The sequence below is a fragment of the Diceros bicornis genome, chromosome 14 (genome assembly GCF_020826845.1).
Source record: "Diceros bicornis minor isolate mBicDic1 chromosome 14, mDicBic1.mat.cur, whole genome shotgun sequence".
NCBI classification, from domain to species: domain Eukaryota; kingdom Metazoa; phylum Chordata; class Mammalia; order Perissodactyla; family Rhinocerotidae; genus Diceros; species Diceros bicornis.
In genome coordinates, this window is record NC_080753.1 from 11,851,385 (window position 1) to 11,879,356 (window position 27,972).

The 27,972-nt window shown below is 36.0% G+C and overlaps 1 protein-coding gene across 1 annotated transcript in view; it reads right to left on the minus strand.

The window, feature by feature from the left end:
* Positions 1-27,566, minus strand: part of GFRAL (GDNF family receptor alpha like) — a 53,829-nt gene extending 26,263 nt beyond the window's left edge. Inside the window, exons 1-4 of the mRNA XM_058555450.1 lie at positions 27,428-27,566; positions 15,245-15,301; positions 14,082-14,412; positions 8,101-8,351 (exon numbers count right to left, since the gene is read on the minus strand). Of these exons, the coding sequence (XP_058411433.1) occupies positions 8,101-8,351; positions 14,082-14,412; positions 15,245-15,301; positions 27,428-27,566 (778 nt within the window). The remainder of the gene's footprint in view (positions 1-8,100; positions 8,352-14,081; positions 14,413-15,244; positions 15,302-27,427) is intronic.
* Positions 27,567-27,972: the final 406 nt, after the last annotated feature.

The window sequence follows — 27,972 nt, forward strand, 5'->3', positions numbered from 1 at the left end:
ATCAGAGGAATAAGAGCCAAGAGTGAAAAAAATGTGTATCAGGAAAGAAAGAGTATTAAACTATTCCTGAAGGTGGCTTAAAATTCCAGTAAAACGAGGACTTCCGGAATCTCTGACTTGGATGTGGTTGGTAACCTGTGGGACAGCTGCTTTTGTGAGGGTCTATACCCCTAGGCCAGACGGGAGTGGAGGGATCAGTATGTAAGAGATGAAGAAATTGAAGTGATGAACACACGCAACTCTTTGTGGAAATTTGGCTGTGAAGGGGAGGAGGTAAGGTGTTAATTAGCGAGTTTTGTTTTTTTTTCCTTTTCACACAAGTGGAGATCCTTAAGTGTGTTTAGAAATTAATAGTAGAGTACTTCTATTTCTGGCATTATGAGGCAATTGGCATCATGACCAATCACTCTTCCACGAGAAAATGACTACAAGGTGCTGAACAAATTTCAAATGACATCTTCAAATGTAGAAAAAGCATTTACTAAAATTCAACATTGATTTCTTAACAGGGAGTCTAGGAATAGAAGAGAAATTCTCTATTCTCACACAGAGAATCTACAGAAAATTTATGAGAAACATTATACTTAATGATAAAATGGTGAAAGAATGCCTTTTAAGATCAGGAACAAGACAAGCGTGCTCATCATCACCATTTAGATTTAACATTTTTCTGTGGGTCCTAGATGTGGAGGAGGGGAGACAAAAAAAGAAAGGAAAGGTAAGAGCATTGGACAGAGGAAATAAAACTATAATTATTGAAGAGCATACGATTATCTACATAGGAAATACAAAAGAATTCAATAAATCATTAAATTTTGTGAGTATTTAACAATGTTGCTCCATAGAACTTCAAGTAGAAAAATCGATTGAATTTCTATAGTTCAACTACAAAGAGTTTGAAAATATAATCCTAAAAAGATGACTTACAGCTGCACTCATAATATTTAGCAATATCTAGAAATAATTATAGCTAAAGGTATGCAAGAAAATTATTATAAAATAAAGCATATTATTGAGAAAATAATAAAAACTTCTTGAAAGACATCAAAGAACATCTACATCCATATACCGAAAGGTCCAGTATCACTAAAGAAATGAAAAGGCAAATGTCTGGCAGCAGGTGAAGGGTGGGGGAGTGGAGGGATGCTGAGTAAGGCCCAGGGCACCAATGGGTGGGGCAGGCAGCTGAGAACCTGCCTGTCCCAGGGAAGTGGCAAGAGGCAGGAACACATAGGAGCTAAGGCTCCAAGCTCCTCACATATGCTCCATTGGACTTCATTTACAAAACATAAATTCAAAGATCAAATTAAGAATTTCAAGATGATGACTGCGGAACATGAAACTCCAAGCTCAGGGCCCTTCTGAGTGCAGAGCCTTGTGTCACTGCATTGGCCACATGGCCATGAAACTGGCTCTGCTGATACCCAGATCCTGCCTCCATATAACGTAATTTTATTAGTTTATTGGGTATCAGAATTTTTAATCTCTTGGTGATTCTCATCTCTAGTAAAGATTGAGAGCCATTGTCCTAGATAACATCATGTGTGTGTGTATCAGTTATGTATCACGCGTGTGTTTATCAGTGTATGGATGGTTACCTCTGAGTCGGGAGAGGAAAGAATGTGATTTGAAGGGGCACTTAAAAAAACTTAAAAAATAATGTCAATGGGGCAGGCCAGTGGCCTAGTGGTAAAGTTCGGCATGCTCTGCTTCAGCGGCCTGGTTTGGTTCCTGGGCACGGACCTACACCACTCATCGGGGGCCATGCTGTGGTGGCGCCCCACATACAAAATACAGGAAGATTGGCACAGATGTTAGCTCAGGGCAGATCTTCCTCAGAAAAAAAATAATAATGACAATATTCTGTATCTTAAACTCAATGGTAGATACCATTATTCTTCATAGTTGTATTTATATTATAAATTTTCTTTGGTAACTATAAATGACTTAAAAAAACTATCTTTTAAAATGACAATGAGGGGCCAGCCCACGGTGTAGTGGTTAGGTTCAGCATGTTTCCCTTCAGTGGCCCAGGTTTGTGGGTTTGGAATCTGGGTAAGGACTTACACCACTTGTCAGCCATGCTGAGGCGGTGACCCATATACAAAATAGAGGAGGATTGGCATGGATGTTAGGTCAAGGCTAATCTTCCTCAAGCAAAAAAAAAAAAAAAAAAGAGGAAGATTGTCAACAAAGGTTAGCTCAGCATGAAACTTCCTCACCAAATAAGTAAATAAAATAAAAATAAAAATAAAAATATTTTAAATGGCAATGGAACTTATCTAGTTGAGGAAGAATGGTTTACTATTCAAGAAACAGTTAAAAAATTTTCCCCTTTATATAACCCAGATAGCACATAGCAGGGGCAAGATCTACATCAAACTAAAAAGCTTCTGCACAGCAAAAGAAACCATACCAATTTGGAGAAGATATTTGCAAATCATATATCCTATAAGAGGTTAATACCCAAAATATATAAAGAACTCGTACAACACAACAACAACAAAAAAACAAACAACCCAATTGAAAAAATGGGCAGGGATCTGAACAGACATCTCTCTAAAGAAGAGATACAGATGGCCAACAGGAGCATGAAAAGATGCTCAGCATCACTAATCATCAGGGAAATGCAAATCAAAACCACAATGGGATATCACCTCACACCCCTTAGAATGGCTATTATTAAAAAGACAAGAAATAACAAGTGTTGGAGAGGATATGGAGAAAGGAGAACTGTTTTACACTGCTGGTGGGAACGCATACTGGTGCAGTCACTATGGAAAAGAGTATGGAGATTCCTAAACAAATTAAAAATAGAATTACCATGTGATCCAGCAATTCTACTTTTGGGTATTTATCCAAAAAACATAAAAACAATAATTCAAAAAGATACACGCACCCCTATGTTCACTGCAGCATTATTCACAATAGCCAAACTTGGAAACAACCTATGTCTGTGCACGCATGAATGGATAAAGAAGATGTGATACACACACACCCACACACACACACATACATATACAGTGGAATACTACTAAGCCATAAAAAAGATGAAATCTTGCCATTTGTGACAACATGGATGGACCTTGAGGGTATTATGCTAAGTGAAATAAGTCAGATAAGTCAGAAATAAGTCAGGACAGAGCCAGCCCTGATGGCTTAGTGGTTAAAGTTTGGCATGCTCCACCTTAGCGGCCTGGGTTTGGTTCCCGGGTGGGGAACCACACCATTCATCTGTCAGTAGCCATGCTGTGATGGTGGCTCACGTAGAAGAACTAGAAGGACCTACAACTAGAATATACAACTATGTACTGGGGCTTTGAGGAGGGAAAAACAAAAAGGAAGATCACAATGGATGTTAGCTCAGAGTGAATCTTTAAAAAAAAAAGAAGTCAGCAGAAAGACAAATACCATATGATTTCATTCTTATGTGGAAAATGAAAAAACAACAAGAACAAACAAACACATAGGTACAGAGAAAAGACTGGTGGTTTCCAGAGCAGCAGAGGGGAGAGCAAAAAGGTTAAAGGGGCACATGTGTACCATCACGGATGGCAACTAGACTTTTGGTGGTGAACACAACGTAGTCTATACAGAAGTTGAAATATTGTGATGTACACCTGAAATTTATATAATGTTATAAACCAATGTGATCTCAATAAAAGCAAAATTTTTAAAAAGTAGATCTGAGCCCAAGACTATGATATACCATGTCATCACTTTGCCATAACAGACCATGGATTCTGGACCATCGTAAGAGGTGTGCAGGTTAGTGAATCCTCGCATATCAATACAAACGTCTGATACAGGCAATAACAGTGCCATTTACTGACACTAAAGGAAGCAGATGTTTTAGGCAAAGAATATGAATAGGTAAAAAGAAATAGAATATTTCCAACAAACCAGTGAAAAGGTGCCCAGCATCATTTATAATAAAAACACAAATTAAAACAGTAATATTTTTCTCACTAAGAATGTAATTGGAACAAACTTTTTCTTCTAGTTTCTATCAAATTCAAAAATGCAAAAATCCTATGGTCTAGTAATCTAGTAAACTGTTCGAGATCTATTCTATTGAAATGCCAGCTAAAATGTGCAATGACATTTATTGCAACAATGCCTATAATAATAAACAATCACATTGAACCTAAATGTCCATGTTAGTAGATTAGTTAAATAAATTACGGTATATTGACTGTAGGATACTATGCAGACTTTAAAAAGAATAAAGCCATCAGATTTGTTGGCTTCGCATACTTGCAAATGAGTCCACCATATATTAAGTTAAAAAGCAAGCTGTAAAGCAGTGTGTATAGTTTGATTCCATTAAAAAATATGTGAGTATGTGTGTGTCAGGGTGAGGGAGGCATCTGTTTGGGTGTATATAAGGTATTCAAGGTACGTATGTATTGCAAGTAAAAAAAAGTTTCAAAAGAAAGTGCACCAACCTTCTTAACACTGATTCTTTCTAGAGAATGGAAATGGGAGAATTTTTTATTCCCTCGAATTATTAGAATAATTTATTTTTATTTCTGTATTCTTTGAATTTTGTTTAAGCGTGTATCACATTTGCATTGCTATGCTTTCCATTCTCTGTAGGATGGAAATCCTGTAGGATTTAATGGAGATAGGTAGTCTCTTTTTATTTTTAATTTTTAAATCAAACTTCAAAAAGAAAGAAATGAATTTTAAGGGGCAGAACGAGGATATATCCAAATCTCTTTCAGATGATTACAGTTGACATAAAAAAAGAGAACTGTGAGCAAGATGAAGAGAGCATTCCTGTCAGCACCAGGGACACCCACTCCTGGGGACTGAATCCTCCAGTGTAACTATGAAACACAACAGCGATCCGTCAAGTCTTTCCATTTCTGTGGTCCTCTCTGTCTAACCCATTTCTCTCTCTTCCATTTCTCTCATCTCTCTGTCAGCTCTAACTGCCACAAGTTTGCTCTGTGCTGCAAGAGACCAGAGAAAAGTAAGTCTGCATGGATCCAGAGGTTGGTAGTTGAGTGGAAGTTGGTGGCCAAATACAGTTTGTTCAGGATGCTCATTTGCCTAAGTCTGGTCCTGCATGCGGGAACAAAGGTGGGCTCTTCAAGCGCGTTTTCAAAGCTTAGTGCTTAGACCAGAACTAAGAGGTTCAGACTGAGAGGGCTTTGGAGCATCCTGAACAGACACAAGGTTGTGGTCCTCACAGTCTCACAGGCAGGAGAACACAATGGGCTACAAGTCAGCCAGTCAGGGTTTGGATCCTAACTCTTCCGTGCTCTGGGTGTAGAACCCAGAGCAAGTCACTTAACCTCTTAGCTTCCTTCTCCTCATGTGTGAAACTATGGAAATAATAGTATCTAGCTGATGGAATTGTTAAGATTCAATGAGAAAATGTGACCAAAAATAAGCACTGAAGAAATGCTAGCTACTCTATAATTATTTATAATTATTATGAGACTCTGACTTAGATATGTCCATGTAGATTATTTTAAACAAATTTATACTCCAAGCAAGTGTTTTTCAAGCTTCAGAGAGCAACACATTAGTGAGTCATGAAATCAATTCAGTGGGTAGTAAGTAGCATTGAAAAAAACTGATGGAATAGAATAATAATTTTTTTTTTAAAAGTAAGACATTGCACCTAAAAAGCTAATGTAAAATACATTGCTTACTGTGGTCTGAGGTCAAATAAGTTTGAAAAACAATGCTTCTGACCCAAACAAATGTGACAAACTGAAAACCTTGCCTAATTGCACTCTCAGTTCTACTCAGTTCTGCCCCTTTCAAGTAAAGCGAGCAGAAGCTAAAGGGCTTTGGAAACAAGATGTAATTATGGATCTTTCTGATAATGCACGAGCATCCTGGGGGGATGTGAGAAGTCAGGAGGCAATGGTTAGGGAGATAGTTCATTCAAAAATATCCTTGTGCTATATCCCAAGTATATGAGGCAGAGGACAAGGGTTTGTTAGAACTAGATGGGCCTGAGGATTTGGTTCTTGCTTTTGTTAGAAACTTTTCCTATTAATTCAAGTAATGAGAAATATGACTGAAGGCCTTTAAGGTTCCTTTAATTCTATAAACCTGACACTTGAAATTCCTACTGTTAGTTGGTAGTGTGAGGAGAAAAAGCTCATAAAGTTTAGTCTTATTAGGTGAGTGAAGAAAGTGAAATAGTTTTGAATTTTCACTTTTCTAAAACATTATATCGTATTTCAGTGTTTATGGAGTTTTAAATGTCCATTTCTACTGTCTCTTCATGAACATTTTTTGCTCTATACAGATATGGTAACAATAATTAAAAACATATCAGAAAAAAACAGGCTTGGCACTAGAATTAAATTGCTTGGACTGTTGTTTTTAAGGAACTTATGCCCAAGGAACGAAGTTATCACTAACCTGTAGCATCTACTATTTATTTTTATGGATACCATTTAATATGGAGAAACATCTTATAAATAACCATAATAATATAACTGCATATATTGCTATTGGTTTAATTTATTTTATTTGGTATTTCCTTCTGTAATATTATGAGCTATTCATTATAAGTACCTTTAGTTCCAATAGAATTATCCACTTAATATTAATCAGAGAAGAAGATTATTTAGAGAATATGATTCAACATATATAATGCTGCAATGTTCCTTTTTGTATCATGATTTCAGTTTAAATATGTCTGTAGTGCTAAGTATAGAAATTGTAGAAATTCAACAGAGAGCTCTGTTGGAATCAAAAACACACACTCTGAGATATATGTCTAATACCTAATACACAACAAATCACAATTTTGATCATATTGGCTAATGTATCTCTCTCAAGTATCTGTAAAGAAATATAAAAATATTAAAAATTTGTGTATATCTTTATACAGTTAGATGGCTACAGATAAAGATATATCTATATCTGTATATGGCAAACATTTTTCACAAATATAAAGATTTGGTTTGCAATGAAACCGTAAGTGTCTATCATTTCCTCCTGGGAATGACACTTGCAGGGTTGGTGGTTACAACTAAGGGCTTGCGGCCTGGAGATGTTTTGGGACTTGGATGGTTGCATGGACTAACCCTGAAGATGAATAATGGAGGGGTCTTAAACTAGTATGTGATCACATCCTTAGATTCTTTTTATTAGACTCATACACAATCCCTCTCAACTACTAACTCACTTTGAGACTCTGATCAAATTATTTAAATTACTAAATCTCACTTTTCTTATTCCTAAAAAGAGCAAATAGTAACTTTAGAAAATGTGTTTTCCATCACATCATTACAGGTGGATCAGTGGACACATTACAGACCAAGGGCAGAAACACTAAATCCAAGGGTAAATGTATTCTACATAGGTCAGGACAGCTATATAGTAGACTGTTAAGGTAATAACCCCTGATGAATCCAACTTTGAATACATACATCGTCGTATAGTCCCCTAACCCAGCGACTCTGAGCTTGGCCACGTGACTTGCTTTGTCCAATGGGACATTTGCAATTGTGACAGAAGCAGACACTTGATAAGTACTTGCACACTGTGAGTGTGCTGCCATCACCATGTAAGAGCTCTGGGGTCTACTGCTGAAGAGGTCACATGGAGGAGAACCATGCCATCCCTGCCAGTGGTGCTTGTTTACCACCGTCTTGTACCATCCAGCCTCTGTTGTGCTACCAGATGACTGCAGCTACGTGAGTGACCCCAGACAAGACCATCAGAAGAACCACCCAGCTAAGCCAAGCCCAATGTGCAGAATTGTGAGCAAATAAATCAGTATTTTAAGCCACTAAGTTTTGGGGTGATTTGTTACTTGCAATAGATACCTTAGATACATTCAGTTATCTGGTAGGATAATCTTTTTATGCTGTTGATATTGAAATCGATAAATGATAACTAGGAGTGACCAGTCACATAAATTAAAAACATTTACCGCTTGCTGATAAACGAGTACAATAGCAAATGCACAAAACATAATCAGAAAATGGATTTTAAAATGGAATAGCAAACATAAAATAGTCTTTGTGAACAAATTTTCTGTGCTGGATTACGACTTTGCACTGTATAGACAAAAACAAGAACTAGATATAATATATATGTAATTTTATTTGGGGAACTTACTGAAACATGATCTTCTATGAAGCATATGCTGGAAAACCTTGCACAAAGATTCTTCACTTTGTGTAATGGCCCTACAGGTGCACTGCACTTGAAGGACCGTCCCAAGGGTACCGATGTAAGCTTCTTTGCAGTCATCACTTCCCGAGCAGGTGAGGTCCTGCTTGCTTACAGTACTAATGCAGGTCTCATCTTCGTAGCACTTTCTAGTCACACGCTGCCAGCATTTTGACTGGAATGTTCTGTAGCGCCTCCTAGAAAGAGTCAAGAAATGGAATTTGCCTCTGAGTAACATTATTTCACAAAATGAAAGATTGCCTCACAAAATGAAAGATTGACATAAAACAAAATGCCTTCTGGTTACCAGTATGTAGCTGAAAACTAAGTTTTTACATTCAAATATCCCAATAGAGAGTGTGGAAGAAAAAGTAGAGAAACTGTGAATTATTTCCCTTTTGTGATGAAAGACAGAGGCTAAGTTTAGGATTCCCTGGATGAATTTCCCTTCATTGCTAATTTTATTTCAATGGGTGACGATTTGCAGCGCCTACTACGTGGGAGATTTATTAGCAATATTTCTTAAAGTCGAATGTGGTTTCTCGGCTAGCATTTGGCCTTTGTCTCACACGGAGTGATTTCACATATGGCCCTTGACCTTTCAAGCCAGTTTTCCCACAGGATGGGAGGTCCTGCACTACTTCTCAACGTTTCTAAGCAGACTAATTAGAATTTGCAAAATGTTTTGAGGTTTTCTGGCAGCAAGAGCTAATTTAAAGCAAAACATTATGAGTTTATTTAATGGCCAAGACAATCCATTAGAACCACATCCATTCATAGCTTTTCTGACTACGTATTTGATTCTTGCTGTACTAGCTTTGAATAAAAGTCTGGATGATGTACCATAAGTTCATTTTTGAAACTTTCACAGTCAGAAGATGTTCTTCTCAGTGGAACCAAGGATATTAATCTTCCTACTTAGCGTTTATCACCTAAAATTACTTTTTGGCCTTTCTTGAATATGTCACCATCCAACATGCACGAAAACCCTCTGGGTCGTGACATTTGTCATAAGCTTCCTTGCTGTCATGATGCTCCTCTGCTTAAATACATAAGCCCCATTATTTTCAATAATCTAATATTTTAAGTCATCTTAAAGGAATCAGCTTTTTAATATAATGGCAAAAATTAATTAGTATATTTTAAAATTTATGTTTAAGGAAATACTACAACTTTTTTGAACATATAATTCTGAGGCCAGAAGAATAAATATGTTCCTTTAATGCAATTAAGAGTTATATATAAGATGTCATCTAAATGTCAAGTATTGACAATATTAATTGTCATTTATGGGGTTGATAGAGAATAAATTTGTACCTAGGTGCCATTTATTCTTTTCTATATATGTGTTTTACCAAGTTTAAGTTGCATGATTTACCTACTTATTAGTTCACTCAGAAGTTATTTCATCCAGAAAATTAGTTGTGAAATTTTGCAAAAATGATGAACCTAAAGGATATTTCATTAAAAATTAAAAACATCATAAAAATACTCTGGTATACTAGTTATATGTGGCAAAAAATATTTTATATTATAGAAATCTTATTTTAGGTTTGAAAAGTTTTGATGTATAGTGTTTTCATTATCCTTATTTTCTTGATATTCTGCAATTTTTAATTTTTTTTGGGGGGGAGTTTTTTTTTTTTTTTTGTGAGGAGATCAGCCCTGAGCTAACATCCGCCAATCCTCCTCCTTTTTTGCTGAGGAAGACGGCCCTGGGCTAACATCGGTGCCTATCTTCCTCCACTTTATATGGGACGCCGCCACAGCATGGCTTACCAAGCAGTGCGTCGGTGCGCGCCCGGGATCCGAACCAGCGAACCCCGGGCCGCCGCAGCGGAGCGTGCTCACTTAACCGCTTGCGCCACCGGGCCGGCCCCTGCAATTTTTAATTTTGATTTATTGTTCAAACAAGTGTTTAAAAGAGTAATTTTAAAAATGTAATTGATCATTCTGTTTTCATTTTTGTTATTGATTTCCAGCTACATTGCGAAATGTAAGAGAATGTGTAATTTCTGCACACAGAATGTATTATATTTGCCTTTGTGACCTAATGTATAGTCAAACTTTGTAAATATTCCATAGCATTTAAAATAAATGTGTATATTGTGGAGTTTTGCTTTTAAAAAGTAGTTAGAATTGTTTTCTAAGCAAATACTTTTTTCACTACTTTCTTGAGTTCATGCATTTTAAAATGTAATGTATTATAATTTTCTAGAAGTTCCTAAACATTTATAATTGGCAAAACATAATCCCCCCTCCCAATGTATATCTCTATTGGACAAAATTAATTGAAAAATGGCCTCTATATTGCCTTCTTTGGCCTTTTCAAATGAATAAAAGAGTTTCAAAACCTATCAGGAACTGAAGAATCTGGAACAGGGACAGAAGTTGGATTTCAAAACCCAAGTGCCCTGCTTTGCCTCATGTACAGGCTCTTCTGCAAAAAAGGTAAGTGAGGGGGCTGGCCTGGTGGCATAGTGGTTAAGTTCACGCCCTCCACTTCAGCGGCCCGGGTTTGCAGGTTCGGATCCCAGGTGCTGATCTATACACGGGTCATCAGCCATGCTGTGGCACCGTCTCACATACAAAATAGAGGAAGATTGGCACAGATGTTAGCTCAGGGCCAATCTTCCTCAAGCGAAAAAAGAGGAAGATTTGCAGCAGATGTTAGCTCAGGGCCAATCTTCCTCACCAAAATAAATAAATAAATAAATAAAGAAAGAAAGAAAAAAAATAAAAAGAAAAGGTAAGTGAAAAGGGCTGAACTTCTGCACAGAAGAAGTGGTTTTTCATTTGGAGATGTTTTTCCATCTGAATTACATTAAGACTAATTTAATATAAAAGCTGGAAATCTCTCTAAGGCAAAATTTGCTTGAGAAAATGACAAGATTTGTCTTTTCACCTTGACTACTAACATTGTATAATATTTCCATTGCCTCTATACAGTATTTATTAAGGGGCTATTTGCACATGGTGAAAAGAAATAAAAAACACACAGTCCTTACTCTCTGAACTAATCTATGAAAGACAGAAATTACCTAAGAAGAGACATGTATATGGACATTAAAGCATTATAAAAATTAAGAGCAACGTGTTCAAAAGTGAAGGGAAACGAGATGACATCTTTTGAGTGCCTGTGGTGTTCCAGACCCCACACAAAGTGCTTTGAAGAGGTGGTTAAACCCAAGAGTCCTTGTGGAGGAAAATCACCAGCTCTGTACCAGTCAATTTGAAAAGGTATAGATGCCAAGGTGAGGTTAATGCACGAGTGTGTGCTTCATAACCCACCAGGGGCTTCTCAAGGGCTGTAGCAGCAGATCTCATCACTTGCTATTAAAATCTTTACTTTGATAGGGAAGCTCAGATATATCATGCTCTGAAGGTTGAGTGCTAATAACTTCAGGATAATGAGGACGAATATCAAGGGCATGGCACTGGAATCAGGTAAAACTGGGTACCCATCCATGGAGACATCTGGTATTTTTGCAGAGATTGCTTAAAACAAACAAATAAAAAAGGTATCTGCTGGCTGATTAAAATGTTATTCTGAGTCATTGTTAGTGTAGATAGATGATAGATGATTAATAGATAGATAGTAATATTCTATTTGTGAATATGAGAAAAATAGTGTGACCAAATGTTTTTACCATATTTCATTGATTGTAAGAGATACCACTATTTTATTACAACTAAAATCACTTGTTGGCAATTAAATTGTTGTTTTAATTTAATAAATGGTTTTTTGTCATTGTGCTTAAGAGTCATCCCAAATACATTAGGGATATTAAATTTAGTGTAAAAAATTTGCATCTTAGAATCCAGGAAATACAATATTTTACTAAATGAGGATTTTTAAGATATAAATGAGTTTGAAAAATCTAAATTGCATTATAAAATATTCTTATCATCAATTTTCTTATTCACTCAAGAGAAATAATTAATACACCTTAAAATAACTGATCAACATTTGTATGACAGAATCCTCAAACAAAACTTTCCTAAGAACTTTGGCATTCTGTATGATAAGTTGAAGCAAAAAATATGTCAATGCTCTAGCACCCTGCTTAGATCTTTACCTTTCATCTTAGAGAATGTGTGTTACAGGGAAGCGGTTGTCTTTTCTGAGAAATGTTTACAAGATCTGGATCTGCTCTGCACGTTAGAATGACTGAGAGTAGAGGAGTCAAGATAGCAAAAGGCAAAATAAGGCAGTTTACCAAGAACCAGCCCCTTCAGGAAGTTGATATCAGTAAATCTTTTAGTTCATTTGCCAGTGGTTGAAGCAAGGTGACAAATGTGACATCTTTCTCTGAGCTCTCATATACTGAGCGACTCATCTACACTAATGTTTATTTTGACATTTAAATGAATTTGCTATATATGGAGTTTTATTCATTTAAATAAAATTAAATAAAACAGTCCCTGATAGAAGGCACTGGGTAAACAAATTAATGTGAAGAATTATAAATGAAGCAAAAGATGAATCCCAAAACGGCACAATTTAATGCTGTTTGTTAAAGAAAGCTCCTTCAACATGGTAACATCAATGTTAACATCAAGTAGATTTGACTCATCCAATTAATTCAGCATTCTCATTCTTTCCTCCATCTTCTTACTCTCGTCCAAAGAGCCCACTTAACTGTGGATTTCTTACCACAGAAAAGACAAATTCATCTTGCATATACAAGGAAATGTGTTAATGAAGACCATAGTGAGGAAAAGAAAAAGCCCCAATATTGGATTAGATTTATGGTTCCCAGGAGTAGTTACTTGCAAAGATACAGTCCATGCTCAACCAGCAGCCAGAGTGGAAGTTTTAGTAAGTGAGCCAGATCATTCCTACCTCTGCTGAGAATCCTCCAGAACCTGTCCATCCACTTTACTTGGAGTAAAACCCAGTGTCCTTAGTGTCCCTCAAGGCCCTACGTGATCGAGACCTGCCCGCACCTCATCCAGTTAAATCTCCAACCAAATCCTCCATTGCTCTCCCCTTGCACACTCCACCCTCATTACTTTTTGAACACGCCACACACATCTCTTCCTCAGCACTGGCTGGTCCATTTGTTTGGTATCTCTTCTCTCAAATATTTACTGGGAGAGGCTCACCTCCTCACTTCAAGTCTGGTAAAATGCTTCCTACTGGGATCACCCTATTTGCATTGCAACGCTCTCTGCCCATTCACAATCCCCATTACTCAATTTTGTTGCTGTTGTTATTAACCTCCAGAGCACTCTTTACTTTATATTATAATATACATTTTCCTTATTTATTATCTGTCTCCCCGACTAGACCATAAGCTCCACAAGGCAGGTATTTTTGTGTCTTGCACACTGATGCCTCGAGTAGTCACGGGTGCTTGATAAAAATTTTTCTGAATAAACAAATAAATGACTAACATTACTCCCCTGGGGTTGGGAAGAGTAGAATGGGTACATTTGTGACATCATGTCATACGTGTCTCCTGGGAATACCCAAACGGTGCTCAAGTTAACTTTCTCCTGATCTCGTCTAAGACAGAAAGGATTAATTTGAAGTTTGAAGAGTCACCTTGTCAAAATTTTATGGTGTTTAACAGCATTAAATAATCATACTATAAAACAAATTAAAAAACCGGCATACATGCCAGGTCTATTAACCAAATCATTTGTCTAACTTGAATATATAATGTTTATAATGCTATTTCATGGCTACCAAATCCTGACATACTGAATTTTTTTATTCCAAAAATATGTTCTTCATTTGAATTTCAAAACGGATACTACACATGTACCACAGATCCAAAAATATGAATTGTCTGGCTTTGTTTACATCATGTTGGCCGATGGTGGGAACTCTAGCTAATGTAATGAGATCAAGTGTTAGGACTGGACTGTAACAAATAAGGTGCCGAAATAAGAAAGTAAGGTATGCGTGTTTGACTCACCTGCATAATTCATCATTTCGGCAGCTGTGAATTACATTGACGCAAGTAGGGGGTGGAACTATGTTCAGTGCACATGGCTTGCTGTGAAGAGCTTCTTTGGACTGCTGACAAGGTATATCAGATTGAGCACAGTCACAAAAAGCCAACATCTGGGCAATGTTAAAAGGCATATTTTGATAGAAGAACCGTATGGCTTCTTGGCAGTGTTTCACATCACACAGATTTCCATTTGCTGAGCAAGCCTTGAGGTAAGGGGCCAACTGTGCATTACAGACCACATCCCCTACACACGCCTCTGCCGCTTCCAAACAGGATCGGATCCCTTTGATTCCTGAAATCAATGATATGCCCGGGTCATGGAAAAGTAAACATAAGGCTGTACATGCAGAATCTGCAAAACACTGTGAGAAGTCTGTGAGCAAACTACATGATGTACCAATGTGCTATTTTTGGCAAACATTACTTTTCTTTTTTTTTAGAGTTAGTCTGAATTTCCTGAGACCTGAGTAGTGGGCTATTTGAATCATCTTTCATCTATGCTGGATACGTATTGTGATGCAGAAGTGATGGAAGTGTGGAGGGCCAAAACTGAGCTGACGGAAAAAATCCTTGAGTCCAAGTTTCTCAAATGTAAACAATAAATCTTCAGAAATTGCATGTGAGCTATGTAGCTTATGGTGAGTTCATTGGCTCAAATCAAATGATTCTTCTTCTGTTGTGCTTTTTATTTTGAGGGAAAATCTTGACTAAAGGCTCCACGTAGTTATTTCAGCACAGAAATATGTTCACATTCTAGAAGGCATAGGTACATGTGAATGCCCCTCCCCCCACATATATACTGTATACAAAAACAGTTGGCCTCAAATGATTTAATTGTTGTGATCAAAATGTCCATGAAATTTAACCAAGATCAGTCTTTGGTTTTAATTGTAAAGTATTCCTCAGCATAATAATAAATAGATAATGGACACGCAAAGCACTTGTTTTGATAGTTTAGTGGAAGAAATGCAATGATTTTATTGCATTTGGTAATAACAGAACTATTAAAAAGCCACACAATTTATTTTGTATTGGTATATCTTTAAGAAGCCTAGTAACTACATTTTAAATTATATTGTCCAGTGCTTACAATGCTGATCAAAATTACAATTTATAAACATTACCATGATATGGAAGAGTAGTTAGATTCCACTTGGATTTGTTATCTTCTTTCATGGTATCTAGAAGGATAAAAAAGAGACTATTTCATTAGTGAACAATTTTCTATATTTAAAAGGAGAATGTGGGCTACATTTATAAATGAGTAATCAAGCAAAAATACATACAAGCTCGTGTAATACCTATTTAACCCTTGATATTCAAAATTAGTGAGGTACAGATGAAGAAAATTAAACCCCTGAAATATTATTCAAATGAGTTAAATAGCCCTGCTCTGAGGATTCAGTTACTTGAGGATTTAAACAAATGCTAACGACGAGGCCATGTGCACTGAAGTGAACAAAGAATCTGTCTGGGGAGAAAGAACAGAAGGAATATTGTCTGAACCGAAAACACTCTTCCCAGTAGGGTCTTAATTTGATTGAAATGCAATTTAAAGACTATTTCCACCTCTGATTATCTCAGCCTCCCAGAGTTCTTAGGAAGTATAATTACAAAATGGGAGACTCTCATTGATGCAAGTGAACTCGGTAGCCATCTAATTCTAAAATCTTACATTCAAGAAACATGGGCTGAGTCCCTACTATGGACCAGGTCCCATACTGAAGACACAAACCTGCAGTCCCTATCATCGAGCACCGACAGCCTGGCAGCGAATATAGACATATAAACAAAAATCAAAATAAAATATCAAGAGCACTAATAGACATACGCATAAAGTGATAGGGGAATAGTATGATCAGATTTTCATTTTAAAATAAAAATTCAAATTTTGCCATTGGCTATTGATTAAGGTATTGACTTCTGTTATGGCATAAATGTCCCTTCATGATTCAATTTGTCCCTACTTGAGCTGTCTGTCCAGACTCCCTGCCTGCGCATCTACTGCACACATATGATGGTACAATCACAAGAAAATTCTTTTAACCCCCAGGTATGTCACAGCCTTTCCAGACTCCTTGCATTGTTCCATCTGTTCTCACCATATGTGGTTTTTCATTTTTCTACTGATTAAGTCTCAGCTCAAGTATCACTATCTCTTCTGGAGTCCACTCTCCTGTGTCTCTGAGGAAGCCTGGGGTGTTCCTTCTTCTGTGCTACTCTCCCAAGTTGAACAAAATCCCAAGAAGCACATCTCAGAGAGTCATATAGCTTTTGTAACAGATACAAAAGTCTAGGCCAGACTTTCCATTACAGATTAATAATACCACTGCTTTGGGACTGATTGGTATGCCTGTGCCACTGACTAAAATATATTCAAGAAACTATCACTGAGACATAAATAAACACTAAATTTACTTACTGCTATGGACTGAATGTTATTTCCCTGCAAAATTCATATGCTGAAGCCCTAACTCCCAGTGTGGCCATATTTGGAGATGTTGTCTCTAAGGAAGTATTTAAGGTTAAATGAGGTCACAAGAGTGGGGCCCTGATCTGATAGGATTAGCATCCTAATAAGCAGAGACATTAGTGCGCTGACTCATTCTTCCCTCTCCACGCACACACACCAAGAAAATATCATGTGAGAACACAGCAAGAAGCCAGGAAGAGAGTTGTCACTAGAAACTGACCCTGCTCAACCTTGATCTGGAACATCCAGCCTCCAGAACTGTGAGAAAATAAATTTCTGGTGTTTAAGCCACCCAGCCCGTTGTATATTGTTATGCCAGCCCAAGCAGACTAATACACTCACTACATGAGTAGTTATTACAAACACAACAAAATAGTTATTTTAGCATGGGAAAAGAAATTCTATCTTGGATGTATACTATTTTATATGCTATGAGTAATGCCTTATAATAAATTCTTTACACACTAAATTCTAATTTCATATGGTACATACATATGTCTATACATATTTTCTCAGAGGATATTTTAAACAGTGGCTTAATTGTTGAAGAGGCACTAAAGGGCAATACTTCATGTACCAACCAGACTTACATCTGAGTTATAAAATCACATACATCAAAAAATACACACTGTTCCCTCTTATTGATCCACTAGTATCAGAATCTATCCAGAATCGGGTATCTTCTCACTCTGCTACCACTCTGGTCCAAGAAACCCAATGCATTTCTGTCATGGTCAAGCAAATAACCCCTAATTTATACCTACTGCACAGATGTCACTTCTGTATGTCATACATAGAATTTAGGCATCAATTCTGTACATAGAACTCTCTAATTCGATATCTTCACTTGGATATCTAATAAACATTTCAGACTTAGCATGTCCAAAACTGATTCCTGACCTCTCCTCTGCCCCTCACTAAAACCTCTTCTTCCTATAATTGTTCCTGTACTAGCTAATGAAAATAATGGCAACCACATCCTTCTGATTACTTGGGACAAAAGCCTTGGAGTCAACTTTGATTCCTTTTTTTCTCCTTGCATCTTATATGATCCACTATACTAAAATATATCCAGAATCTAATAACTTCCCACACCTGTCCATCATCCATCATCCTTTTGCTGCATCATTATGAAAGCCTCCTAACTGGTCTTCCTACTTGCGCCTTTGCTTCTTTCCAGTCACTTGTCAACACAAAAACCAGAATTATCCTGTCAAAGATATAAATCAGACCATGACACTCCTCTGGCCAAAATTCTTCAATGGTTTCCTATATCACTCAGAGCAAGAGCCAAAGGTTTGGAAATGACCTGGAAAGCCCTACATGATCTTGTCGCCTGTTTCATTCCTGCTCTCATCTCCTACACCTCTCTCTCTCGCTCTTTCAACTCTGGCCATGGCGTTCTCTTCGCTCTTCCTCAAACCTCCAGACACATTCCCAGCTCAGCATCTTCAACTCACTGTTTCTTCTCCCTTAAGTGTGCTTTCCCCAGACATCCACATGGTTCATTCCCTGGCCTCTTTTAATCTTTACTCAAACATTAATTTCTTCAGAGCAACTTTCTGACCATCCTATTAAAATTACAAACCACCCACTCAGATCTCTTTTTCCTCCTATCTGTTTCAGTTTTCTCCTTAGCACTCATACTGTTTAAAATCTATGTCTTAGAATCATTTATTTTGTTAATTTTCTCTTTGTTCTTGTATCAGATGCTGTGGCCCATTACTAAGATCCCCCCTTTAGTGATCCAGGTACTTATTTCCCCAGCTGCAGGGAGTCTTGTTGGGTGATGGCTCACACTGGTCCTTTTCCAGGCATCGCCCTCATCCAAAGAAAGTTGCCACACCCAAGGTTACAGACTTTTCCAGGGGTGAGGTCATATCTAAGGACTAGTTCATATGAGGGGTTCAAGAATTAGCTCCCTTGCCTCACTGGGTGACATCTCTGAAAAGCCATTCCAGGTCCAAGCTTCCTGTGGAATCAACTAGCTTGCTGGGGTGATTGTATTGCATTTCAATGTCTCCCTCCACCTAATCCTGTTTTCCTCACTTCCTTCTAGCTTTTGTTCCTGAGCCTTCAGCCCAACACATTTTCTGTGTACAAACCTCTGTCTCAGAGTCTGTTTCCAGGGAAACTGACTCAAGACACTATTCCATTTAGAATGTAAATTCCTAGAAAGCAGTGATTTTTGTTGTTTACTGCTTTTTCCCCAGGTCATAGAACATGGCTGAGGACATGGTAGGCACTCAAAAGAAATATCTATTAAATAAATAAATCATCATCACTTACCACAGTTTATCTATTTCTTTAATTTTTAAATCCTCTAAAAAATAATAAACTCCTTGAATGAAGGACAGGTCTGTTTTTTTAACCCTGCTGCACACAACCTAGCACATTGTAAATGTCTCATAAATATTTGTTCAATAAATGAATAAAGTTAACATTATGCTAAAATCTTTTAGCATTTGCCTCTTTCTTCATAATCCCTTTTGGACATAGTCATAGTGTTAAGGTTTTTTAATTTTAATTTTCTAGGAGAAACACAGGAAGAAATGACAGAGCAGGAATTAGACATTAAATATTCTTTAGTTAACTCAGATTTGTGATTATACTTAATGTTCCTAAATTCTTCTTTTGAATAACAACCTGAAACAACGTCCTGGTTGAATCCATCTTCGTAGTCTTCACTGAAGGCTGGAAGTTGATTCATTGGAGCATCCTGTATACAAATGTTTTCAAACAAACTTTTCCAAATTTCAGTGCACTCTACTTTTGAAGGGTCAATGCATTGACAATTCCACAAGATTGTTTCTTTCAGATTTTCTCTCAATGCTGCACACAGGTAGCCTCCATCAAGGGTCTTGCATTGTTCTGATTCCCTCCCACAAGTTTTCTTAAACTTCTCATACAACAGAGTGCAATCTTCAGATTCATGGCAGATATGTGCTGCTATGACACAGTCCCTTTTCTTCTCGACCATTAGCGTTGTATCTGCCTGATGGAGCCATTGAGTGATATTTGATTGTGAAGCCAAATCTGAGGACAGCGCTGGTTCTTCTATGAATAAAGTAAAAAAAAAAAAAAAGACTAAAAATTAAATAAGTTCGTTCACTTATGACATTTAATGTTATCTAAAAAGTGTATAAACATATCTTTTATAAATATTCCAATATCTATCTTTCAAAAATCATTGAAAAAATTATTTCGAGAGTTATTATAAATGATCTTGAATTTTTAAAAACTGAAATAAAAACAATGATTATTTATAGTTTATGTAACCACATAATGGTAATGTTCAATTTCTGTTAGTGATATTGTGTCCTTATCATTTACTTTTATCTTTTCATTATATTTTGATGATGATTGGTAGAAATCACATGTAACTTAAAATACTTATAATTCATTATTTCTCTTGTGTGAATTTTTATTAATTTCCATTTGTTCCTAGAAATATACCTATACTGAGGTGTTTCTCCACCTTTTTTCATTATTCACTCTTAACAAGTCTTTTTAGACAGTTTTTCCCTAATTCTCCTACCCCCTTGTGAAATTTTAATTTCACAGACATACTGTACATCTGTTTAGGAACTGTGTGTATATCTGTGCTTTATACCTAGTGAAGAGGAAGAGTTTTTTTTGTCTACTCCTAAGTACCAGTTTTCACCCCTTGGAGGTTATATGTCTCATTGAGAATGAGTGTTCTACTAGATAGTTCCAATAAGCCCATAATTATGTAAAATTCATAGAAAGAAGATTAAAAAAACAGCTTCAGTATAAAACTCCAAGTAAGCTTAATATAGGTTTTCAGAAGTACACTTTCTACTTCTAAATGTCTCACCTTTCTGAGGCACTTTAAGAGGATCTCCACAATGAAAACTTCCTTCACCCTAACATTCTTCCCCAAATTACTTTTTTTCCCTGGGGTGGTCTGCTCTTTAAAAAATTGGTTGTTTTACTAAATGAGTTTTATTACACTTTAGTTTTTACAAATGCCTCATACTTATGCAAGACAAAGATAATATAATTAATTTCATGATATGAAAACCTTTCCTTAAAAACTGCCGGGGCGTCCTTACAAGCACTATTCAGAGTAGCCTCTGTATTGCATGTGCTTTGAAACACACACTACTGTAGCATTTTATACATTTCTCAAATAACAGCTCACAATGGAGTGTTATAATTATACAAATCAGGCTTATCTACTAGAACAGAACCCATCTCTTCTATCCCTTTTGGCTAGCCTATGCAGGCTTGCATGAATAGGATGCACGTGAATAAATGCAGTCCTCATATAATTAATTCTATTATATTAGTAATTTTATATTATGAAATAATCTGTAAACTTGTTTAAATGTCAACCCATTTTATAATACACATATATGATATGTATATGTATATATATTTAATAAGCTAGGCTAATTAAATAATCTGCCTGGATGTCAGTTTTACTTCACAGTGTTAGCAGCTAATCAAGAGCAAGGACCGTCATATCCATCTTTATATCCATCCTCCAGCATTTACACAATGTCTACATATATTAACTGAATAATAAATATTTTATGAATGGATATATGATTTAGATGCTCAAAATATGTTTAAAAAATTAAAAATACTTACATTATATATTTATTGATTATTTACTAAATGTCAAGCACTATGTAGAGCGCTTTATCAGGTTAAGAAAAAAAGAAAAGAGAAGGAAAGAAATGCCAAAGCTGATTTGCTCAAGAAGTTTACAATCTACCAAAGGAGAATAGAAAAGTGCACGCCTATTTATGTTGCGGAATGCTTTGGGAATGCAAAGGAGAGAGAGAGAGGTCATGTCTTGTTGGAGTGATGATCAAAGAGTTCGTGGAGGATGCGGCAGTTGAGATAGGATAGGCAGTAAAATTTCAATTATCATTTCCTTTCTCACTCTAAGATAAATTATGAGCAATCATCTAATGTTGTTTGTAAACCTAACAACCAGGCCAGGTCCATCACGAAGTGTGTTTGTGAAATGCTTTAGGTCTTCTCCTCTCCAGGGTTTTTATATTCCTGGCTTGTCAATATTACCACATAGTAACATTTAATGAGTCTATTTTAGAAAAAAATATGTGAACTGATTTTGGTTAACTGCTCTAAATTTGTATGTACCTGTTGACTGGTAACTTATATTTCATCAAAACTTCGTATGATAAAAATGCCTATTGAGATATAAATTAAATTGTCTTACCATCCTGAAACAAAAGTGAATAAATATTTTTAGTATTTCAATGTGCTTTCATTTCAACCCACTTTGATCTAAAATGAGTAAGGACCTACTAATTATGTAACTCATGTCATTTTAGTTCCTATCCTATTTGACTTCTTCTCAGCATTTGTAATTGTTGACTATTTTCTCTGTGTCCTTCTCTCTTTCATTGGCTTCAAAAATTCTTTCTGTGGTTTCTTTTTCTGTCCTTAAAAATTTCTTTTTGGGGGCTGCCCCAGTGGCGCAAGTTGTTAAGTGCGCGAGCTCCGCTGCGGTGGCCCGGGGTTCGCTGGTTCGGATCCCAGGCATGCACTGGCACACCTCTTGTCGAGCCATGCTGCGGCGGCGTCCCATATAAAGCAGAGGAAGATGGGCATGGATGTTAGCTGAGGGCGAGTCTTCCTCAGCAAAAAAAGAGGAGGATTGGCAGATGTTAGCTCAGGGCTGATCTTCCTCACAAAAAAAACAAAACAAACTTCTTTTTGGTTTGTTCAACTAGATCACAAATGTTGTTATCAAAATACTTACACTCTCACTTTATATCCTTTCCTGGCCAATCTTATCCTCCTTCATGTTTTTATCTACTTCTTATAAACCTTTGACTCTGAAATCTGTGTGGCTATTTTACATTACTATCCTCAATGCAAGACCCATGTTTCCAAATGCCAGCTAGTTGTGGTACATTCTTTCATTTCTTTTTTTAAACTATTTTTTTAATCACGTGAGATTTAAAACAAAATGCTAACGTTTCTAGCATGAATGTTCCAAAGCGTGCCCCAGGTGCAGTATCTCCAAAATATAACTCATCACTTCTGTCCCCAATCCTGTACTTTATTCTTTCTTTCCTGTCTCAGTGTACAGCAATACCCTTGTCCCAAGCTAGCAACTTGTATAGCAAGCTTAATACATTTCATATTCCTCATATCGTACTGTCACACTTTCTATTGGTTATAATTCATAAATATATCTTAACTATGTCTTCTCCTTTTAGTCCTCACCACCAGTGTGTTAGTTTAGACATATATCACCTCTTATTATTATTATTTTGATGGCTTTTTAACTGATGTCCCTGGCCTGCATGGTTCCCTCCCCTCCATTCCATCCTCTACACCACTGCCTGTGATATCCTTTGAAAAGCTGATTCTACATTCCTCTGTTTAACATGCACTAACAGCTCGTCATAACAAGTTTAAAGTCTAATCTCTTTAGAAAGATATGTAAGTTCAGCTTTCCTCTTTTTTATAAACATCTGGTTTCTTTCTAGCCTCATCTCCTAATACTCCTCCAATTCAGCTTAACAAAGGATTTGTTGCTCCTCAAATGTGCTCTGCTTTATTCTATTTCCTCTCTTTAGAACATCCATTTTATTTTGTCTCCCAAATGAACTCAATTTACCCTAAAAGGCCCAAGTCTGTCATTTCCTCTCTGAAGCCTTCTGAGTCACCACCATTTCTTCCTCTACAACTTCAAGTACTTTTTGAGTGTGCATGTATCATCTAGCATGTATCTCATTGTACAGGTGATGTTTAGCAATTATCATTATAATTAAGAATTGAGACTATATAAAATATATTCTCTAATGATGTTGAAATTAGAAATAAATAACAAAGATATCTGGGACATCATCAAATGTTTGGAAATTAAACAATAGTATTATAAATAAACCTTGAATCGAAGAGGAAGCATAAGGGAAATGAGAAAATATTTGGAATTGAATAAAAATGAAAACATGACATATTAAAATTTGTGGATGTAACTAAAACAGCACTTGGAAGGAAATTCATATAATAAAATGCTTATATGAGGAAAGAGGAAAATCTCCAATCAGTGATGTAAGCTTTTATCTTAAGAATCTAGAAAATGAAGAACAACTTCAAGTCAAATCAAGCACAACAATAGAAATAATAAACAGCAAAATTGAGAGAGAGAGAAAGAGACAGAGTCAGCGAGAGAGATAGAGAACCAGAGAGAAAGAGAGGATACAAATTACCAGTATCTGAAGGAAAGACAAGACATTACTATAAGTCCTACAGACATTTAAAAGACAATTTGGGAATATTAGGAACAACTTAGCAGAGAGATAGAAACTGAAAGAAAGAGTAAAGTGGAAACTCCAAAAATAAAAATTTCAACATAAATCCAATAAATGGGCAAATTCATTGACAGACACCGACTGCCAAAGCTCACTCAAGAAGAAATAGATAAGCAGAACAGTCCTATAACAATTAAACACATTGAAAGTTTAAAACTTCCCAATGGAGAATGGCCCAAGTATCTTCATTGGTGAATCGAATCAAACGTTTAAGGAAGAAATAACGCTAATTCTTTGTTTACCATTCTAGAATAAAGAAAAGAAGGAAATACTTCCCAGCTCATTTTAAAAGAACAGCATTAGCCAGACAACAAAACCAAATACGTTATTAAAAAAACCAACATGTCAATATCCCTTATGAACATAGATTAAAAACTCTCAACAAAATATTAGCAAATTGAAAATCCAGCGATATATAAAATCGATAATACATGATTGAGCAGGATGTAGCCTCAGAATGAAGGGCTGGATCCAACATTCAAAAATCAACAATAAAATTCGCCATATAGAAAACTAAAGAAGTAAGAACATAATCATTTCAATTGAGGCAGAAAAAGCATTTGCAAAATTTGACATCCATTTATCCGTTCCTGATAAAAATCTCTAAGCAAACCAGAAATAAAAAGGAATTTCCTCAGCCTGATGAAGGGAACTTGCAAAGAAAGCACTGCAAAAACCATTCTTCATGGTGCAAAACTGAATGCATTCCTCCTAAGATAGGTAAAAAGGCAAGATTGGCTACTCCCAACAATCCTGAAAGTCTTACTCAGAGGGATAGAGCAAGGAAAAGAAATAAAGGCCTACAGATTGGAAAGAGAAATAAAATTCTCTCTATTCACAGATAACAAGGCTATCTATGTAGAAAATCCTATAGATTCTAGAAAAAAATTACTAGAACTAATAATTGAGCTGAGCAAGTCAGAGGATACAAGGTCCATATAAAATATCAATTGTATTTCTATATACTAATGATGATCAATTGGAAATTAAAATGTAAAATAAATTACTGTTTTCTATAGCATCAAAAAAATGAAGTATATTTGTATAAATCTTAACAAAATATGTAAAAACTATATACTGAAAACTACAAAATATTGATGAAAGAAATCAAAGTCCTAAATAAATGGAAAGAAGTATCATGTTTATGGATTTGAAAACTCATATAGTAAAAATATCAGTTCTACACAAATTGATCTATAGTTTCAATGTAAGCCAAATCAAAATGCTAGCAGGATTTTTTGCAGACATTGACAAGCTGGTTGTAAAATTTATATGGAAAGACAAAGAAGAATAGCTAAAACAAGTTTTACAAAGAATAAAGTTAAAAGAATTACACTACGTGATTTCAAGATGTCCCATAAAGCTACAGTAAGACTGTAGAGTATTGGCAAAAGTAGAGAAATATAAATCATTGGAGAGAAAAGAAAGTCTAGAAATAGAGCCACTAACATATAGCCAAATGATTTTTGAGAAAGGTGAAACTGATAGTCTCTTCAGCAAATGTGGTGGAACAATTGGATATGCATATGGAAAAAAATCAAATCTGACCCATAGCTTGTGCTATATACAAAAATTAACTCAAAATGTATCAAAGACCTAAATATAAAACCTAAACTACATAATTTCTAGACCATATGAGAAAATCTTTGTGAATTTGGGTTGGGTAAAGATTTCTTGGATGCAACATCAAAAGTATGATCCATAGAAAAAATAATCATGATAAACTGGACTTCATTAAAGTTAAAAAACAACTTCTGTTTTCTGAAAGACACTCTTAAGGAAATAAAAGACACAGACAGGGAAATATAGTTTACAAACCATATATTCTGATAAATCCTATGCAATATAGAGAAACAACTCTTAAAACTCAATATAAAAGCCAAAATTCAACTTAAAAATGGGGAAAATTTTGAAGGGACACTTTACCAAGTAATATAAAAAGACGACCCATAAGCACATGAAAATATGCTCGACATTATTATTATTTTAGTGCAAATTCAAACCACAGTGTGATGTCACTAAATATGTATTAGAATGGCAAAAAAAAAAAAAAAAAAAAAAAATCAAGTGCTGCTGAGAATGCTGAGCAACCAGAACTTTCATACATTGATGGTTACATCAAATTTCAAATATAGTATAAAAGCTTTTTATAAAGTTAAACATACACTTTACCATATGACCCAACAATTTCTTACCCAAGAACAATAAAAACTTATATTTGTGTAAATCTTGTATGTGAATATTTATAGCAGCTTTATTTATAATCTCTAAAAACTATGAAACAAGGCAAATGACTTTCAATGGTGAATGGATAGCCAGTCTGTGGTATAACCATATGATGGAATACTACTCCTCAAAAAAGAGAACAGGTGCCGGCCCCGTGGCTTAGCTGTTGAGTGTGCGTGCTCCGCTGCTGGCAGCCCTGCTTCGAATCCTGGGCGCGCACCAATGTACCGTTTGTCCGGCCATGCTGAGGCCGCGTCCCACATATAGCAACTAGAAGGATGTTCAACTATGACATACAACTATCTACTAGGGCTTTGGGGAGAAAAAGGGGAAAATAAAAAAAGGAGGAGGATTGGCAATAGATGTTAGCTCAGGGCTGATCTTCCTCACACACACAAAAAAGGGAATAAACTTGTACATAAAATGATGAATCTCAAACGCATTACGTTAAATAAAAGAAATCAGAGTCAAAAGGCCACGTTATGTAATTCCATTTATATGAAATTTTGGAAAAAACAAACTTATGGAACAGAAGATTGTCCAGTGAGCTCACCATGAAAGATTAGAGAGGTCCAACAATGGGACCATTCAAGATAGATGAGAGGTAAATCTAACTCTTATAAAGTGGGAGAAGGTTGATTGTGAAAGGAGAGGTGAGAACTCTATGATAATAGGTGCATTCCCAACCTGACCACTTTTCAGAGAGTACACAGGGACATTAAAGGTCTGGAAATTGATCACTTGAGAACTATTTGATCCCACAGATCCCCTGGAAAATCTTTATATACCCTCAAGGCACATGCAGACTAGTTTGATTACCACTACTTCAGCATTAGCCTGGCACCTTGAGTAGGCAGTAAATAAATGCGTATTAAAGGATTAAATGCTCCTGTCCAAAGGCAATTATAATTCTAGGTAAATGGCTATATTTCGGTCTTTCTCAGGAGACTCTGAGTTCTTCAACAACAGAAATGATACCTTATTTGTCTTCTGTCATCGAGGTCTTGAGCAAAGTCATAGTAAGCCCCACAAATATAAATATTGAATGAATGAATCTATAATTCTAATGGATTATAATAGAATGAAGCTTGAAATTGTGGTTAGCAATTACAGAACTACATTATGCACTTACTGAGATCTACAGCCCACAGAACCTTAAATTACATGAAGAATTAATCACATTATCAAAAAGAGAGTTATACCAAATTACATAGATGTGGTTAATTTTGAAATTGTACTTTTCTTTTTCATGACTGTAAATATTCCATATGACAGTGTATTACCTGATTCATTGCTGCATTTTTTTCCAAGTAATTTGTTAACAGTACAATAGAGGTCATCAATGCAGAGACAATCTTTAAATTGGAAATTGCTTTCCACAAAGGACTGGATCCTCAGGTTGCAACGTGATGAATCCTTCATCTTGCAGGGGTTACCTAGATTTCACAAACATGTAGCACTTCAGATTTTAATCTGAATATAATTTTTGAATCCCCCTACCCAAAATGCTTTTAACACATTAATCTGAGTAATTCTTTATTATAGCAAGATTATTTGGGGTTGCTGCAGGATGCCATGTAAGTGACTTTTTAAGCAAAAAAATCTATTTTTACTGTCTTTTCCCTCAATATTTACTTTCTAAAATAGACTAAAACTTTCTGTGTTTTAAAGTAGCTTTGTCCCCACTTGAATGCCAATTTTTGCTCTTCAATAATAAACAAGGCTTCCCTTATACGAACGAGGTGACAAGAATGCTCTGTAACATTAGCCTTTTTGTCAGTTTAGCTATTTTATTAGCCGTTTTGTCCTAATCTGCACTTTATTTTAC